Source organism: Acanthochromis polyacanthus, chromosome 9 (genome assembly GCF_021347895.1).
Source record: "Acanthochromis polyacanthus isolate Apoly-LR-REF ecotype Palm Island chromosome 9, KAUST_Apoly_ChrSc, whole genome shotgun sequence".
NCBI classification, from domain to species: Eukaryota; Metazoa; Chordata; class Actinopteri; family Pomacentridae; genus Acanthochromis; species Acanthochromis polyacanthus.
The window spans coordinates 13,710,711-13,728,394 of record NC_067121.1 but is presented as its reverse complement, the minus strand read 5'-3'; the positions used below and the strand labels follow the sequence as shown (position 1 = coordinate 13,728,394).

The 17,684-nt window shown below is 40.4% G+C and overlaps 1 protein-coding gene across 1 annotated transcript in view; it reads left to right on the top strand.

The window, feature by feature from the left end:
• The window catches only part of LOC110964770 (disks large-associated protein 1-like), a 212,760-nt gene that overhangs the window by 76,269 nt on the left and 118,807 nt on the right, over nucleotides 1-17,684 (top strand). The window contains 3 exon segments of the mRNA XM_051953320.1: nucleotides 12,383-12,407; nucleotides 12,410-12,596; nucleotides 15,637-15,832. Of these exon segments, the coding sequence (XP_051809280.1) occupies nucleotides 12,383-12,407; nucleotides 12,410-12,596; nucleotides 15,637-15,832 (408 nt within the window).

Genomic DNA, 17,684 nt, shown 5'->3' with positions numbered 1-17,684 from the left:
TGTATCCATGTTCAATTATTTATGGACCTTGCTGTATTTCAAGATCAATTTAGGCCGCATTACCATCAATACCTCAATAAATTTAGTTCAAACCCAACACAGCATTAGGCTTGTGGCAGTGGAGTGATTTTACAGTTTTAATTGCAGATTGAAACAGTGGGTATTAATTTTAGTAAGTAGCACTAAGAGTGCACAAGTTCCAACTGAGGAAAACCTACATTTTCATTTTAAGTAATAGTGTCTAAATTGGGCAACATCAACCACAAGGAGCATGTCAAAACTGTTACATCAGTAGTGTAAAGAGGACATACTGAAGCTGTCCCCATTAAATATTTATGTTCAATCTGCAATTTATTATTTTCAGCGGCTCAACAGGGCAACTACTGGATGCACCGTTACAGTACTTGTAATTTGTCATGCTGCTGCCTGAAGCCATCAAAACAGTGTTACCAAGGCAATGTCTTTCTGTCTGTCTGTAAAATTGACAGCAGTTGCTTACTCACTTATTCATTGTGAATGACACATGCACAAGGACTTATTTCTTCAAACATGTATGGACAGATAGATCACTGATTGTATTGTTACACCTCAGAAATGCATCATATCCCCTACAAACAGCATCTATAATAATGATAGTGTAATCTGCAGACTGCAATGATCCACTGTTCCTTAGGAACTACATCAGAATGAATGTTGAGCTGCAGTTGATGTGAGGCCTGTGCGTGGGTGAGAGGTGCTGCTGATGCTACTGCAGCTGGTCCTTTCCCCGCATTCTCTTTTTATAGCCAAACTGCTCATTTGTGACTCTTTGACGTCACACACAAACATTTAGCCCAGTAGTTCAACCGCTTCCCTCTGTGATTCATTTATAATTAGTCAGAGTAACGGTGTAATTCTCCTGTTGTTGGTTTTTGTTACTGTCTGATTGTCAAATTCTCTCACTCTGGCTTCCAGTCTGAAGGCTATATACACTGCTCAAAAAAATTAAAGGAACACTTTTTAATCTAAGTATTGCCTCAAGTCAGTCAAACATGTGGGATACTGATCTGGCCAAGTAAGTAACAGAGGTGGTTTTCAGTCAGTTTCAGCTGCTTTGGTGTTCATGAAATTAACAACAGATGCACTAGAGGGATAACAATGAGACAACCCCCAAAACAGGAATGAGTTTACAGGTGAAGGCCACTGACATTTTTTTCCTTCCTAATGTTTTCTGACTGTTTTTCACTAGTTTTGCATTTAGCTAGGGTCAGTGTCACTTCTGGTAGCATGAGGCGATACCTGGACCCTACAAAGGTTCCACAGACAGTCCAACTCCTCCAGGATGGCACACCAATGCGTGCCATTGCCAGAAGGTTTGCTGTGTCTCCCAGCATATTCTCAAGCGCATGGAGGAGATTCCAGGAGACAGGCAGTTAGTCTGGGAGAGCTTGACAGGGCTGTTGGAGGTCCTCAACCAATCAGCAGGACAGGTATCTGCTCCTTTGTGCAAGGAGGAACAGGATGAGCACTGCAATATCTCTACAAAATGACCTCCAGCAGATCACTGGTGTGAATGTCTCTGATCAAACAATCAGAAAGAGATGTAATGAGAGTGGTCTGAGGGCCCAGCGTCCTCCAGTGCCCGCTGTGCTCACTGACTGGCACCGTGGAGCTCGGCTGGCCTCACAGGAATTTGCCACCACTGGTGCCCTGTGCTTTTCACAGATGAGAGCAGGTTCACCCTGAGCGCATGTGACAGGCATGAAAGGGTCTGGAGAAGCTGTGGAGAACGTTATGCTGCCTGTAACATTGTTCAGCATGACTGGTTTGGTGGTGGGTCAGTGATGGTGTGGGGAGGCATATCCATGGAGGAACGCACAGACCTCTACAGGCTGGACAACGGCATTCTGACTGTCATTAGGTATCAGGATGAAATCCTTTGACCCATTGTCAGACCCTACATTGGTGCAGTGGTCCTGGATTCCTTCTGGTGCACAATGCACAATGTCCAGTCTTATGTGGTAAGAGAACTCATGCAGTTCCTGGAGGATGAAGGAACTGATACCATTAGCTGGCCCCCATGCTCACCTGACCTGAATCCAATAGAACACCTTTGGAACATTATGTTTTATTCCATCCAACACCATCAGGTTGCTCCTCAGACTGTCTAGGAGCTCAGCGATGCCCTGGTCCAGTTCTGGGAGGAGATACCCCAGGACACCATCTGTCGTCTCATTCAGAGCTTGTCTCGGCATCGTCAGTCATGCATACAAGCACATGGAGGCCATACAAACTACTGAATACCATTTTGACTTGCTGCCAAGGAATTTCAGCAAGATGGACTAGCCTGCCACATCAGTTTTTCACTTTGATTTTGGGGTGTCTTGAATTTTGCCCTCTTGGGAGTTGATCATTTTCATTTCCTTCAAACAATGTGGCATCTTTTCATTCCTAACACATTATCCAGTCCATGTCAATGTAAATATCCAGTTAGTTTTTTCTCCACATTTGAAATACGATGTGTTTTCAAAATGTTCCTTTAATTTTTTTGAGCAGTGTATATTATTGGCACCCTTGGTTAAGATGCGTTCTTTAGCTTCTAATAAATTCATTTTTTTTCTAAATAATATAGGACCACAATGAAAAAAGAGGAAAATCCGACCTTTAATTCCCGTGCATTTATTCAGTCGGGAAAAAAAATCACACATTAGGAAATAATTCTTTTACATCATATCATGTGTGCCACAGTTTTTAGCACCCCTTTGTACAACCCCCTTTTGCCAACAAAACAGCACCTGATGTTCTCCTATAATACATTTAATACAATTTTCAGTGTGAGCGTATGCTTCTGCAATAAAAATTAAATTTATTTTTTTATTTTAAGGTTTTCAACACATCTTAAATAGGGGTGCCAATAATTATGGAGGGCGCTGTACACACACACACACATATATATATATATATATATATATATATATATATACATATATATATATATATATATATATATATATATATATATATATATATATACATATATACAATGCCTATCATAAGTATTCACCCCCTTTGATGGTTTACCCTTTTATTGCTTCCATAAATCAATCATGCTCAATAAAATTTGGCTCTCTTAATACAAAAATTTATTGGAAAAAACTCTAATGTCAAAGTGAAAACAGATTTCTATAAAGTAATGTTAATGAAAGAAAATTATATAAATGAAAATAATTGTTTGCATAATTATTCACCCCCTTTTTAATTTAATGCTCTAATTCAATAGAGGTCCATCAAATTGTTGCCAATAGTCTCACAATTAGTGAAATGAAGATCACCTGAGTGGTGTGGGTGTGTTTCAAGGGATTGAGTTGTAAAACACCTGTGTCTGAAGGGTCCAGAGAGTGGTTGATCAGTATTCCTGGCTACCATTACACCATGAAGACATCAGGGAAAGGGTTATTGAGAAGTACAATTCGGGATGGTTACAAAAAAATTTCCAAGGCACTGAACATCCCCCGGAGTTCAGTGAAATCAATTATCAAGAAATGGAAGGAATATGGCACTTGTGTGAATCTCCCTAGATCAGGCCGCCCTCGTAAACTGAGTGACCGTGCAAGTAGGAGACTAGTGAGAGAAGCCACCAAGACCCCTACAACTACTCTGAAGGAGTTACAAGCTTCAGCTGCTGAGATGGGAGAGACTGTGCATGTAGCAACTGCTGCCTGGGTTCTTCACCGGTCAAAGCTTTATGGGAGAGTGGCAATGAGAAAGCCACTGTTGAAGAAAAGTCATATTAGATCTTGACTGGAGTTTGCCAAAAAGCACGTGGAAGACTCCATGGTAAAGTGGAAGAAGATTCTTTGGTCTGATGAGACCAAAATTGAGCTTTTTGGCCGTCAGACAAGACGTCATGTTTGGCGGAAATCAAACACTGCACATCACCAAAAACACACCATCCCCACTGTGAAGCATGGTGGTGGCAGCATCATGCTGTGGGGATGTTTCTAAGCAACTGGACCTGGAAGACTTGTAAAGATAGAGGGCAGAATGAATGCTGCAAAATACACTGAAATCCTGGGGGACAATCTTTTTCAATCTGCAAGAGAACTTCGTCTTGGGAGAAGATTTATTTTCCAGCAAGACAATGATCCAAAACATACTGGAAAAGCTACACAGGAATGGTTAAAAATGAACCAGGTAAATGTTCTGGAGTGGCCGAGTCAAAGCCCAGACCTCAATCCTATAGAGAATTTGTGGCTGGACTTGAAAAGGGCTGTTCATGCCCGATACCCGCGCAACCTGACAGAGCTTGAGCAGTTTTGTATAGAAGAATGGAGCAAAATTGCAGTGGGCAGATGTGCAAGACTGATTGAGACCTATCCACACAGACTTACTGCCGTGATTGCAGCCAAAGGTGCATCAACTAAATACTGACTTGAAGGGGGTGAATAATTATGAAAACAATTATTTTCATTTATATAATTTTTTTTCACATTACTTTATAGAAATCTGTTTTCACTTTGACATTAAAGAGTTTTTTCCAATAATTTTTTTTGTTAAAAAAGCAAAATTTTATTGACCATGATTGATTTATGAAAGCAATAAAATGGCAAAACATCAAAGGGGGTGAATACTTATGATAGGCACTGTGTGTGTATATATATATATATATGTATATATATATATATATATATATATATAGTGTGTACGGAAAGTATTCAGACCCCTTGAAATTTTTCACACTGTGTCATTGCAGCCATTTGCCAAAATCAAAAAAGTTCATTTTATTTCTCATTAATGTACACCCAGCACCCCATCTTGACAGAAAAAAACAGAAATGTAGAAATTTTTGCAAATTTATTAAAAAAGAAAAACTGAAATATCACATGCTCATAAGTATTCAGACCCTTTGCAGCGACATTCATATTTAACTCACACGCTGTCCATTTCTTCTGATCCTCCTCGAGATGGTTCTGCTTCTTTATTGGAGTCCAGCTGTGTTTAATTAAACTGATTGGACTTGATTAGGAAAGGCACACACCTGTCTATATAAGACCTTACAGCTCACAGTGCATGTCAGAGCAAATGAGAATCATGAGGTTGAAGGAACTGCCCAAGGAGCTCAGAGACAGAATTGTGGCAAGGCACAGATCTGGCCAAGGTTACAAAAGAATTTCTGCAGCACTCAAGGTTCCTAAGAGCACAGTGGCCTCCATAATCCTCAAATGGAAGAAGTTTGGGACGACCACAACTCTTCCTCGACCTGGCCGTCCAGCCAAACTGAGCAGTCGTGGGAGAAGAGCCTTGGTGAGAGAGGTAAAAAAGAACCCAAAGATCTCTGTGGCTGAGCTCCAGAGATGCAGTCGGGAGATAGGAGAAAGTTCCACAAAGTCAACTATCACTGCAGCCCGCCACCAGTCGGGGCTTTATGGCAGAGTGGCCCGACGGAAGCCTCTCCTCAGTGCAAGACACATGAAAGCGCGCATAGAGTTTGCCAAAAAATACATGAAGGACTCCCAGACTATGAGAAATAAAATTCTCTGGTCTGATGAGACCAAGATTGAACTTTTTGGTGTTAATTCTAAGCGGTATGTGTGAAGAAAAGCAGGCACTGCTCATCACCTGCCCAATACAATCCCCACAGTGAAACATGGTGGTTAACATCATGTTGTGGGGGTGTTTTTCAGCTGCAGGGACAGGACGACTGGTTGCAATTGAAGGAAGGATGAATGCGGCCAAGTACAGAGATATCCTGGAGCAAAACTTCTTCCAGAGTGCTCAGGACCTCAGACTGGGCCGAAGGTTCACCTTTCAATAGGACAATGACCCTAAGCACACAGCTAAAATAAAAAAGGAGTGGCTTCAGAACAACTCTGTGACCGTTCGTGACTGGCCCAGCCAGAGCCCTGACCTAAACCCAATTGAGCATCTCTGGAGAGACCTCAAAATGGCTGTCCACCAACGTTCACCATCCAACCTGACAGAACTGGAGAGGATCTGCAAGGAAGAATGGCAGAGGATCCCCAAGTCCAGGTGTGAAAAACTTGTTGCATCATTCCCAAGAAGACTCATGGTTGTGCTAGCTGAAAAGGGTGCTTCTACTCAATACTGAGCACAGGGTCTGAATACTTATGAGCATGTGATATTTCAGTTTTTCTTTATTAATAAATTTGCAAAAATTTCTACATTTCTGTTTTTTCTGTCAAGATGGGGTGCTGAGTGTACATTAATGAGAAATAAAATGAACTTTGTTGATTTTGGCAAATGGCTGCGATTACACAGAGAGTGAAAAATTGCAAGGGGTCTGAATGCTTTCCATACCCACTGTATATATATATATATATATATATATATATATATATATATATATGTAGGTTATATTGTGGCATACCGGTAACACTGATCAACACTCCAGCCCAGTAGGTGGTGATAATGAACCTAAAGTCTGTCTGCAGCATATGGTCTATGGTCTGCAGTGAAGAAGATACACAGTGAATAAGGAGGTTTGGTGAACAATGAAGGAAGATGAGACCACATTGTGCTTGTTGGGAGGAAAATTCTCTTTTAAAAATCTTCCTGATGGCAGCTTGGATAAAAGCCTGATTGTGTGCAAATTGTACAACAAAGAATTTTCTTTTTTTATTTTTTGTCTGCAAGTCTGCTCAAAAACGACACCAACCAACCATGGTGTCATTGCTTAAGCTTCATGTGCAATTTTTTTTCTTCTTTGTGACTGTGACCATCACCTGTCCTCATGGCAAATTCACCTATCATGTTTATTTCAAGCTGTTTCCTGCATTATGCCATTGAGGGCTGTGCACACCCAAGTGAACAACCCGGTCTCACGGGGATTCGTGAAACTGTCACGAAAGTTTTAGTTTCGGTTTCGTGCGCACCAACACGATTTCGTCATGTTTTTCGTGCCGCTCACCACGAAATGTTTTTCGCTGTGGTAATCACATCTGAAAGTGGTTTATACCGGCGGATTCATGACGATCTAAGCTGTCCATCGGCGTATACTGCTTGTGTGATCGCGTTTGCGGCCGCTGGCCGCCGGACATTCTTGAAATTCCTATGCAAATTGGTAAGTGTACCACCGGCTTATGGTTAGGTTATGGTTAGGGTTATGGTTAGGGTTATGTTTAGGGACGATGTCATGCAAAATATAGCGTTGGATTCGCCACGGTTTTACATTAAAAATATAATATACACATTCTTTTGAAATACGTTCTGAGTGGCACGAAAAGTCCGCCGTTTAAAATACATTGGTGCGCATTTCGTGGTGAGCGGCACGAAAAACATGACGAAATCGTGTTGGTGCACACGAAACCGAAACAAAATTTACGTGACAGTTTCACGAATCCTCGTGAGATCGGGCTGAAGTGAAACATAAAACAAACACAGGACAGACAGAAAGGTGAGGCATAGACAGTGTTCTAAGAGAAAAGGTGCATTTTATTTGTTTGTGCTCTTTAATTCACACCTTAAAACCAGTTACAAATCCAAAACCCTTCACAAACACCAAATACGACAAAATCTCAACTGGATCAATCATGAAGATGTCAGGAGACCACAAGAAGGATAGATAAAGCAGAGTGAGATCCACAGACACTAACCCAGCAACCTCCACTGACTCAGCGACCGGAGGAACAAACTCTATTGAGTTTTGGTAGGTGTGGTGTGGTGTGTTGCAGCCCGATCTCACGAGGATTCGTGAAACTGTCACGTAAATTTTTGTTTCGGTTTCGTGCGCACCAACACGATTTCGTCATGTTTTTCGTGCCGCTCACCACGAAATGCGCACCAATGTATTTTAAACGGCGGACTTTTCGTGCCACTCAGAACGTATTTCAAACGAATGTGTATATTATATTTTTAATGTAAAACCGTGGCGAATCCAACGCTATATTTTGCATGACATCGTCCCTAACCATAACCCTAACCATAATCTAACCATAACCTAACCATAACCCGGTGGTACACTTACCAATTTGCATAGGAATTCAAAGAATGTCCGACGGCCGCAAACGCGATCACACAATCAGTATACGCCGATGGACAGCTGAGATCGTCATGAATCCGCCGGTATAAACCACTTTCAGATGTGATTACCACAGCGGGTTTCGTTGTGAGCAACACGAAAAACATTTCGTGGTGAGCGGCACGAAAAACATGACGAAATCGTGTTGGTGCGCACGAAACCGAAACAAAAATTTACGTGACAGTTTCACGAATCCCCGTGAGACCGGGTTGTGTGGTGAGTCTGGCATCCGTGAAAACCTCCACCAACAAAGAATTTTCTGATTACTGCATCACTTCAAGCCGACGGTATGACCTCAATGTAAAACGTGCAGCTGTTAGCACCAGAGCTAACATTAGCTATGACAGTCCTACTAACGGCTAACGGTGTAGCCATCCCATAATGGACCACTTTAGAAGACACTGAAAGTGCTTTAGTTTACATAAGTTGTAAAATTTTGAATATCATCGCTATAATTGCATTTTGAGTTGGCAGTAATTTGTGAATGTAGTAGGCAGGTGAAAAATGCAGATAAATAGAAATGAAACAAACGTTTTTGCGTTTTAAGTTTTTACCATAGACTGTACACTGCCAAAGAGGCGGAGCCTTGGCAGAGTAATAAGTTCAACCACAAAAATGTCTGTCTTTCAATAACTTAATTAGAAACTTTGTTTATGAAAAAATATTTTTGTTTAGAAATAAAAAAATTTTCCTAAAAAAAGAACCATCAAAATGACACCATTTATCAGACCCTGAAACTATGAAAACAGAATGAATCTGTGGATTTTCAACTTTTTGAAGGTCCTTGAACTTCTTATGCTTTTGTAATATGCCATATAGTGGAAAAAACAAGCTAAATCTAGGCTTTAACTCATCCAAATCAGTTTTTTTCTAAATGTCCCATTTTAAAATTGTGTTAATTTTAGAAATTAACTTATAAACATGTATATGTCTATTCATTGATTGATCAACCAAATTTTATTTGAATTGAAAATAATTACTTGCTTACTACAAAAATGTGATTATTGCGATTAATTAATTAGGAAGCCTGTTATTAATTACATAATTTTTTTAATCGTGTTCCACCACACACACACACACACACACACACACACACACACACACACACACACACACACACACACGTTTTTCTTACACTGTGGGGACATACCATTGACTCCCATTTATATCTAACCCCTAACCCTAACCTTAACCCAGCACCTGACCACACACACAAACACACACACATACACACAGATCAGGCAAAATATTATGGCTACTGACAGGTGAAGTGAATAACACTGATTTTCTCTTCATCATGGCTCCTGTTAGTGGGTTGGATGTACTAGGCAGCAAGAGAACATTTTGTCCTCAAAGTTGATGCGTTAGAAGCAGGAAAAAAGGGCAACCCTAAGGAGTTGAGTGAGTTTGACAAGGACTAAACCATGATGGCCAGGCAACTGGGTCAGAGCATCTCCAAAACTCAGCTCTTGTGGGGTATTCTTGATCTGCAGTGGTGAGTATCTTTCAAAAGTAGTCAAGGGAACAAACAGTGGTGAACCGGCGACAAGGTAATTTGTGGCCAAGACTCAATGATGCACATGGGGATCGTAGTCTGGCCTGTGTGGTCCGATCCAACAGACGAGCCAGTGTTGCTCAAATTGCTGAAGAAATTAAAGCTGGTTCTGGCAGAAAGGTGTCTGAATACAGAGAGCATCACAGTTTGTTGCATAAGGGGCTGCATAGCTTCAGACCAGTCAGGGTGCCCATGCTGACCCATTGCACCGCCGAAAGCACCAACAATGGATATGTGAGCATCAGAACAGGACCACAGACCAATGGAAGAAGATGGTCTTGTCTGATGAATCATATTTTCTTTTACATCACATGGATGGCTGGGTGCGTGTAAGTCATTTACCTGTTGAACACAATGCACCAGAACGCGCTATAGGAAGAAGCCAAGCCAGTGCATGCTTTGGCCAATGTTCTGTTTTGAAACCTTTGGTCCTGCCACTCATGTGGTTGTTACTTTTACATGTACCACCTACCTAAGCATTGTTGCAGACCATGTGCACCCTTTCACGGAAACAGTATTACCTAAAGACTGTGGCCTCTTTCAGCCCTATAATGCACCATGCAACAAAGCAAAAATGGTTCAGGAATGGTTTGAGGAGCACAACAATGAGTTTGAGGTGTTGACTTGGCTTCCAAATTCCTCAGATCTCAATCCAATGGAGCATCTGTGGAATGTGATGAACAAACAAGTCCAATCCATGGAGGCCCCACCTCACAATTTCCAGGACTTGAAACATCTGATGCTAACATCTTCATTCCAGATACCACAGCACACCTTGAGGGGTCTAGCGGAGTCCATGCCTTGATGGGTCAGGACTGTTTTGTCAGCAAAAGGGGAACCAACACAATATTTGGCAGGTGGTCATAATGTTGTGCCTGATCAGTGTGCATAAAATAGAGAAGATTATGATGACAGTAGGGTTAAAATAAGTATTACAGATTGGAATACATAGAACTGAAACTACTTCAGGAGCTAAATATGCCAGGTAAACTATCCAATGTTAAGATGTGTGTAGTGGAGAGCAGAGAACACGGCACTTCCACATCCCGATTTCACTTTTCGTAGCATAGGCTAATGTGTGATACTACACTGTCCATGCTGTGTTTACTTTTTCTCTATTGGCAAAGCATAGAAATTTTGCCATAATTTGGCATGCCTGTTGATGTGTTAGTCCCTGCCCTGGTGATACATTATGTTTTAATGTGGTGATGTGGTCTGATATGCCCTCTCAATTGTCATAGATTGTCATATTGTTTTTCTGAAGTAGCCCATTTTATGTGCTTTCTGGTACTCCCTTAATTTAAACGTTGTGTCCTCTGCTGTAGTTGTTCTGCTTATATGAAAAGCCCTAAAACATACACTTTTTCTATTTATGTTCTTCACTTGGTTGGCCGGGTACATATTTTGTTTCTAGATGTGACAAGAATCTTTTCTTGGCCTTTTAATCTCTGAGTCTCAGTTAGTCACGTCTTAATTTAATGAGTCCATACTGACTTTAATTACTGTCATATTACCTTCTTTCTGTATTTCTGTTATTTCTGTTGCAAATTTTGTCCAGTACTTCACAGTCATCCCCCATCATCCCACTTACTATATCGCAGCTCATAGCTTCCTTGTGAGTTATCTAGCTAGCTTCAAGCTGTGTTGAAAGCAATTTCTTGATTTTTGGGTTACTGTTTCTCAGTTCTATCACTTGAACTTTAAGATAAAATAATACATGTGGTGGTATTTAGCAAGCATAGTTGAAGTGTCTTTGTCTGATTAGCAAACAACCTCTTCTTGCAACATTGTACCCTTTAAAGGGGTCAACATGTGCCCTCTGACCATTTTGAAGGTATCCAGCTCCATACATAGCAAGCTCCGATGCACTGTGTGTTTTAACACCTTTCTATCATTTGTAGCTTCACATTTTTTAAAAAAAAAGCTGTCTTTGTTATTCTGGACAATCCACATGCGTTTCTGCAAATAGATTTTTAAGTAGTAGTTTTCCATGGTTTTGGGGTAGAGGAAGAAATCTCAGAAAAGGACATGGCAAAACATGGATCTAAATCCAAACTAGGTATTTGACTGGATATTTATTACTGCAGGAAAGTGAGAATAATGTGTTGTTTAAGTGATCACAGTCACTCCTTTAAAGTGAAAAATATTTAAATCCTGACTTGTGGTTATAAGAATATGCAAATCCAATATACTACTAGAAAGGTGATTTATTTTGATGTTCATTAGATTGATTAAATGTTTTCATTTCATTTGTTTAAATGCAGTTATTGTTACAGTATCTTACCATTATCTAACACCATCAAGTTACCACCAAGTCTTTCTCCATTAGCAAGCAGACCCTCGGGTGAGATCATTTTTGAAACATGTGCACTTGAATGAACATACACACATTAAACGCTGTATTTGTGCATGGGCACAATTCTGCGTTGATGAACTAAACTGACTCCTGGAAAGCAGATGTATGAATTAGCCAGAGAGAAATTTCAGGCCGACTCCTAGATATATAGTGACATGCTAATTAGTCAGCAGACTGTACCATAGCAATGTAGGAGCTGTGTATGGATGCATGTGTGGAAGAGAGGGATGGATTAATAATAATGTCAGCCATCCGTTTTAGTGCAGTCTGTGCTTCTAGATGGTAGATTTTGCTTTGTATTGTGTTTATTGCTGTTCTGCATGCTAGGTCTGTTCTCATAGGTTCTATGTACCACCAGGACAGTATAGTTAGCCAGTTTGGTGGCTGGAACTCAGACAGCAGTGGAGTGGATCATCCTGATGGTGTTTCTTTGACTTCTTCGCCTGGTCATCAGGTACCTCAGGATGAGTGGGGCGGCTTCTCCCTCTGGGGAAAGAGGATGATATCCCATGTCGGAGGATGAGAAGCGGCAGCTACGTCAAAGCCATGGCAGAGGACGACAGTGGAGATTCTGACGGGAGTCCCAAACCCTCCCCTAAGATACAGGCTCGCCGGGCCAGCTACCTGAAAGCCACACAACCATCCCTGACTGAGATGACCACGCTACAGTAAGACCTCCTTGCTTCCGCCCCCCTCTGTTACAGATGTTTGTTTAGTTTTTGTTTTAATTTTTTGGATGTTTATCTTTATTGTTTTCCTGTCTCTTAATGAGGTTGAAATGGCTCATTTCTAACAGTTATGTGTGCCGTTTTTATTAGGCTCCTATCAGAATGTGAAACCATCACATCTTTCATTTCCCTTTGATAATATGGTCTAGCAAAAAAAGAGACTTAACCTGTGCCTACACAAAGTCAACACTACTCTTCCTTGGGTGACCAGCAATACACTTTCCAAGCTTGAAGTTGTTAAAATATGAAATCCTTATGTAATGTCATACATTTGCCTTGTTCCCTTTGATAGCGTTGCCTAGGTGACCTAACATCTGGTCACAGGTAGTCAAAGTGCCACTGAGGACCCCAAAAGATGGCTGCCACTCATGCCAATCTTTTTCAAGTTCGATACTGCGCTTCTGTAGGTCACCTGCAATATACAATCCCCTAGTTTGAAGCAAGTCTGATGTATAGATGTTGAGATATACAACAGAGAGATGCACACATGCATGCAAGCACACAGATTTTCAAATATTCTAGTGAGATGCCAAATGTCATGAGTGGGAAACTAAATTTGGCTGTTCTTTCTTAATGCATGTGTTGGCGCTTGAAATTTAATTTTGAGTTCATTATGAAAGACAAAACTTTGCAGTTGATTTTCAGTTTACTGCTTATTCAGGTTATTTGGCTTCTGATATGTTCAGAACAGACTTTAATTAAACATATAATCAATCGAGGTCCAGCAATTAACAACACAGCTAATAGCAATGAAAAATAATACAACAGAAGAAGATGCCATTGTTGTTGTACAAAGTGAACCCACAGTGTTCACAAGGTTTTGCAGTGGCGTGTCATAATGATGACTGTAACATTTTTAAAAAGTTAACTCCAGACTTTGAGTGCTGATACACACAACTATAACTTGAAAAAAGGAGCAAATTGCAGATTTGGAAAACAACAACCAAATTCTAAACAAGGTGCAAATACAAAAAAGTCAATCAAGCAATGAAAGAATACAGAGTGACCAACAGACATCCTAATCCGTAGTCTGGAATCATTTAATCAGATTGTTTCAATATTCTGAAACAAGTTGTTTGCATCGCAGATAAACCATCAGGTGGTAGGTAAATGTTGGGTGCGCACTAGAAAACTTGTGTTTCTTTGTTCTGTCTTCCTATATTTCATGTCCTCTGGCATGAAAAACCCATGTTAGGTTAGAAGCAAAATAGTTTTGAAACTAGCATCATCCGAGCACTACTGCAAAGTCAACCATCCAATATCTAAGTCATAAAGATAGATCACAACAACAATCTATGTAAATCTGATTAAATTCTTACATGTGCACTAACAAAAGTTAGGCAGTCCTATGCATGGCCGTACACACTGTTATTGTGTTAGTTGTGTATGCCCTGTTACCAATCCATGAGAAGGAAGCAGTTCCTCAGTTTGCTGCTTTCTCTGCTGGTGGTTCTGTTGATCCAGTTGTTGGCGAGTATGACTGGAAAGAGCTGTGGTTTTGTCAGTGAAAACAGCTCTTGCTGATAGAGCAGGTCAGAGGAAACTGTTACCTTGCAGACTTTGTGTAGTAGCTGCTCGCACTGGGACATGTGCATAGAAGGCACTTAACATTTCTAAATACTGAGCATTTCTTGGCTACAGATGGGGCAAAGTCAGGAAAAATGATCAATTTAAAGGAGTAGCCACCCCTGTGTGACCCAGGATTTGTTCCTTGACATAATAGTAGTGAATCCTAACAATGATATGTCAAGGAGAGTCCTATCCCTGGGCTTGTCTTGGAGTGATCTATGGACATGGTCCAGAAGGGGTTGTTCATTCAGGTTTAAAAGGTAATTTATATATTTGTGCATGAACTCCCTCAGGTAGGTTCCCTCAAGATCACATCACATTTAGCTATAAGCATTTTAACTTCACCTTTGAGTATGTTCTCTGTGTTTCTGAGAGTAGCAAAGTCTTCATTGCTGGTGGTTTCTGAAAGTTGTTGGTCTTTTATGGTAAAGCCATGAAAGTTCACTATTGCCTATAGTGTGGTCACAATTGATTTTAATTTCTCTTTTTTCAGAATCATCTCAGAGCATGGAGTTTTGGAGAATGTGTGAATCTTGGAGTTCAGTGTGGCATCTATGTGTTGTTGCAGTCCTTCAAGTATTATAGTCAATGTCTCCAATGTGTGTGAGGGGCCACAGTCCTCACCTGTTGCTGCGCTGCTTTGCATTGTATAGCAAAGTCAGAGCTCCACTGAGACTCGCCTCCATAGGATTCCTTGTAGACCACGCTTTAGTGTTTTCTCTCTTGTTGTTCATCATGGTAGTATTTGCGACACACAAGAGATATAGGGTATTCCAAGAATATAACCTGCAAAAAAAAGAGTTCCAAATATGGAGCAGGCCTGAAACAAGTTTGTTAACGATCTACTTCAGTGGTCTCTCAAAAGTGACTTTTGGCCTTTTGTTGACAAAGTAACAAAAAAGTAAGTCAATCACACAATGTTAATAATAAACTTTAAAGTGATAAATGGCATGAAACCAGGTGAAACTGTACCTTAAATTAAACAAAATATGAGACCTCTTGACGACGCAACCTCAAACGTGACCTCACTCCATGGTGTGAAGCTGGTCCCCTTGGGAGTGGGAAGATTTAGAAATATATGAGCAGTTTAAATCACACAAACACATTTCTCTGTGCAGCTCCTTGTGATACCTACACCTTTGTACTACAGCTTTGAGACAAGGAGCTGTACAATATGGTATGAGTTGGTTGTTTGACACAGATGCCAAAGCAAAGACTCTGGCTGCTGCAGGAGCTTCTGTGGTTGATAAATTAATATGTGCATATTGAATGAATTTTACAGCTAAATCACTGAATGGCCATGCATATGTGGTTGAATTATACGTTTTTTTGTTGTCATATGGACATTGACTGAATGAGTATTAAGGCATGTCAGAAATAACTTTTTGTATGACATTCGTCACTCTGGCAGGATTTCAACGGAACACTCCCCTAAACTGCAGATCAGGAGCCACAGTTACCTGCGTGCGGTGAGTGAGGTTTCAATCAATAGAAGCCTGGATACCCTGGACCCCAAAACCCTCCTCGACCCCAAATCGCTGCTGTCCTCACCCCAATACCGCTCACGCAATGAAAGCTACATGAGAGCCATGAGCACCATCAGTCAGGTTAGTTGCTTTGGATTAACCTGATGGTGTTTGGAATTATTTTTTTGCACTCTGCTGTGAAATTAAATTTGTAGGTTGTTACAAGGATTCTTGACTCTTGCTTAGTTGCATTAGATCTTACTTTACACAATACTCTAAGAACATACAGCTTATTCCTAAACACAGCCCAATGATGTCATTATTCACATAGTTGACAAAACTAAATGATTTGTACTTGTCCTGGAGCCTTTCACCATTTCACACAGTGCTCTTTGACAAACTGTTTTTTAGTTGCCAAGGAAGATGTGTCATCTTGGGTGCTTGGAGACAAGATAAAGTAGGATTCAGGAAGTCAATTTTGAGTGAGAAAACTACGAGTTTGACAACTAATCAGACAACAAAACACTGCACAGCAGATTGTAATACCATGAAATTATTAAGATGATAGTGAATCAATTGTCAGTTGCGTATTGAAGAAATTCAGGCACTTTACATCCTGACAGGATTTTCTCATGTGGTGCTGATATCTGTCTGAAGCAGCATCAAAATGACACCAAGCCAAAGCAGAAACTGACTTGGCTTCAAGAAACAAATGTGACTTCTCTGTTGTTCCAGTGAACAAATATTTCAAGAACACAGTTTAGGATTAAAAATATTGTCCATGTAAGAAAATAAGTCTGTGCACAGTGTATGAGCTGCATGTCTACACTGTAAGTGCTATACTGAGGATCAGAGTCATGTTTTTAATTCCACAAATCCATCCAAAACAAACACTCTTTACATGCAACTTTGTGTTGGCACTGTATCCCTTGGAATAAATGTGGTTCACTCAATACCTTGACTGCAGCATCTCTAAACAGCTCCTCTCTACTGCACCTATAATAGAATACTTAATATTTCCTTCTGGCAGGCAGCAGTTTGAGCTTCTGTGCTACCCAATGCTAGAGCAAGTGAACTGAATTGGTGCCCAGTATGCTTTCATTTGCCACACCCTAACCTTGAACCTCCACTTGTATTACTTATCCTTAACCTTTCCCTGATTTCATAACCATAATGCATTGCCTCTCTTACCATTTCAGTGTCCTCCTTGTGCATGGTGGGGCTCTAGCCATGAAACTGTTTAATTGCAGAGATTTATTCAATTACCATTTCTTTTCAGCTCAAGTCAATGGAAAAATAACTCTCAGCAATGATAGTAAACAGTAATAGGGGGATAAAAAGCACATCTGAGACTCCTCATGAGATGTTTGTGTATGTGTTAAAGGCTGAGTAATAATGTGACACAGTAGTTGAAAGACTTTAAAACAACAGTATTATCTTGTATGGGGGTTGTAAAGCAATCAGAACATTTTTCCTACTAATGAAAAGCCAGTACTGATGCAAAATCAAATACTGGACATGAAGGTTGGACATTTTCGGGGGCTAACCATACATTTGAAGTGAGACAGGAAAAGGGTGCAGATAAGGCTGTGTTTCAATCAATCAAGTGGCATAGTAAAATTTAAGTACAACACAGCACTTGAAAGGTAAATAATAAAAGTAACCTTCACAACTCTGTCAATGAGGATTTACAGTGCCTCTAAATCTATATGCCCTCTCTTAGAGGACAAGAACTTACAAAACAGACTCTTTCATGTCAAGGTGAAAAAACTCATTTCCACAAAGTAATGTCAATTAACAAAAATATGTAATGTAAAAGAAATATAGTACAAGTATTCACCCCCTTTAAAGTGAAACACATAATTTAACACAGGTGCAGTCAATCTGTGCTTGTCACTCATTTAATGAAATGGAGACCCTCTGTATGCAGTGAATGTGTCTCAGATGAGTATAAAGACACCTGTATCTGGAAGGTCGAACCACTGGTGAATCA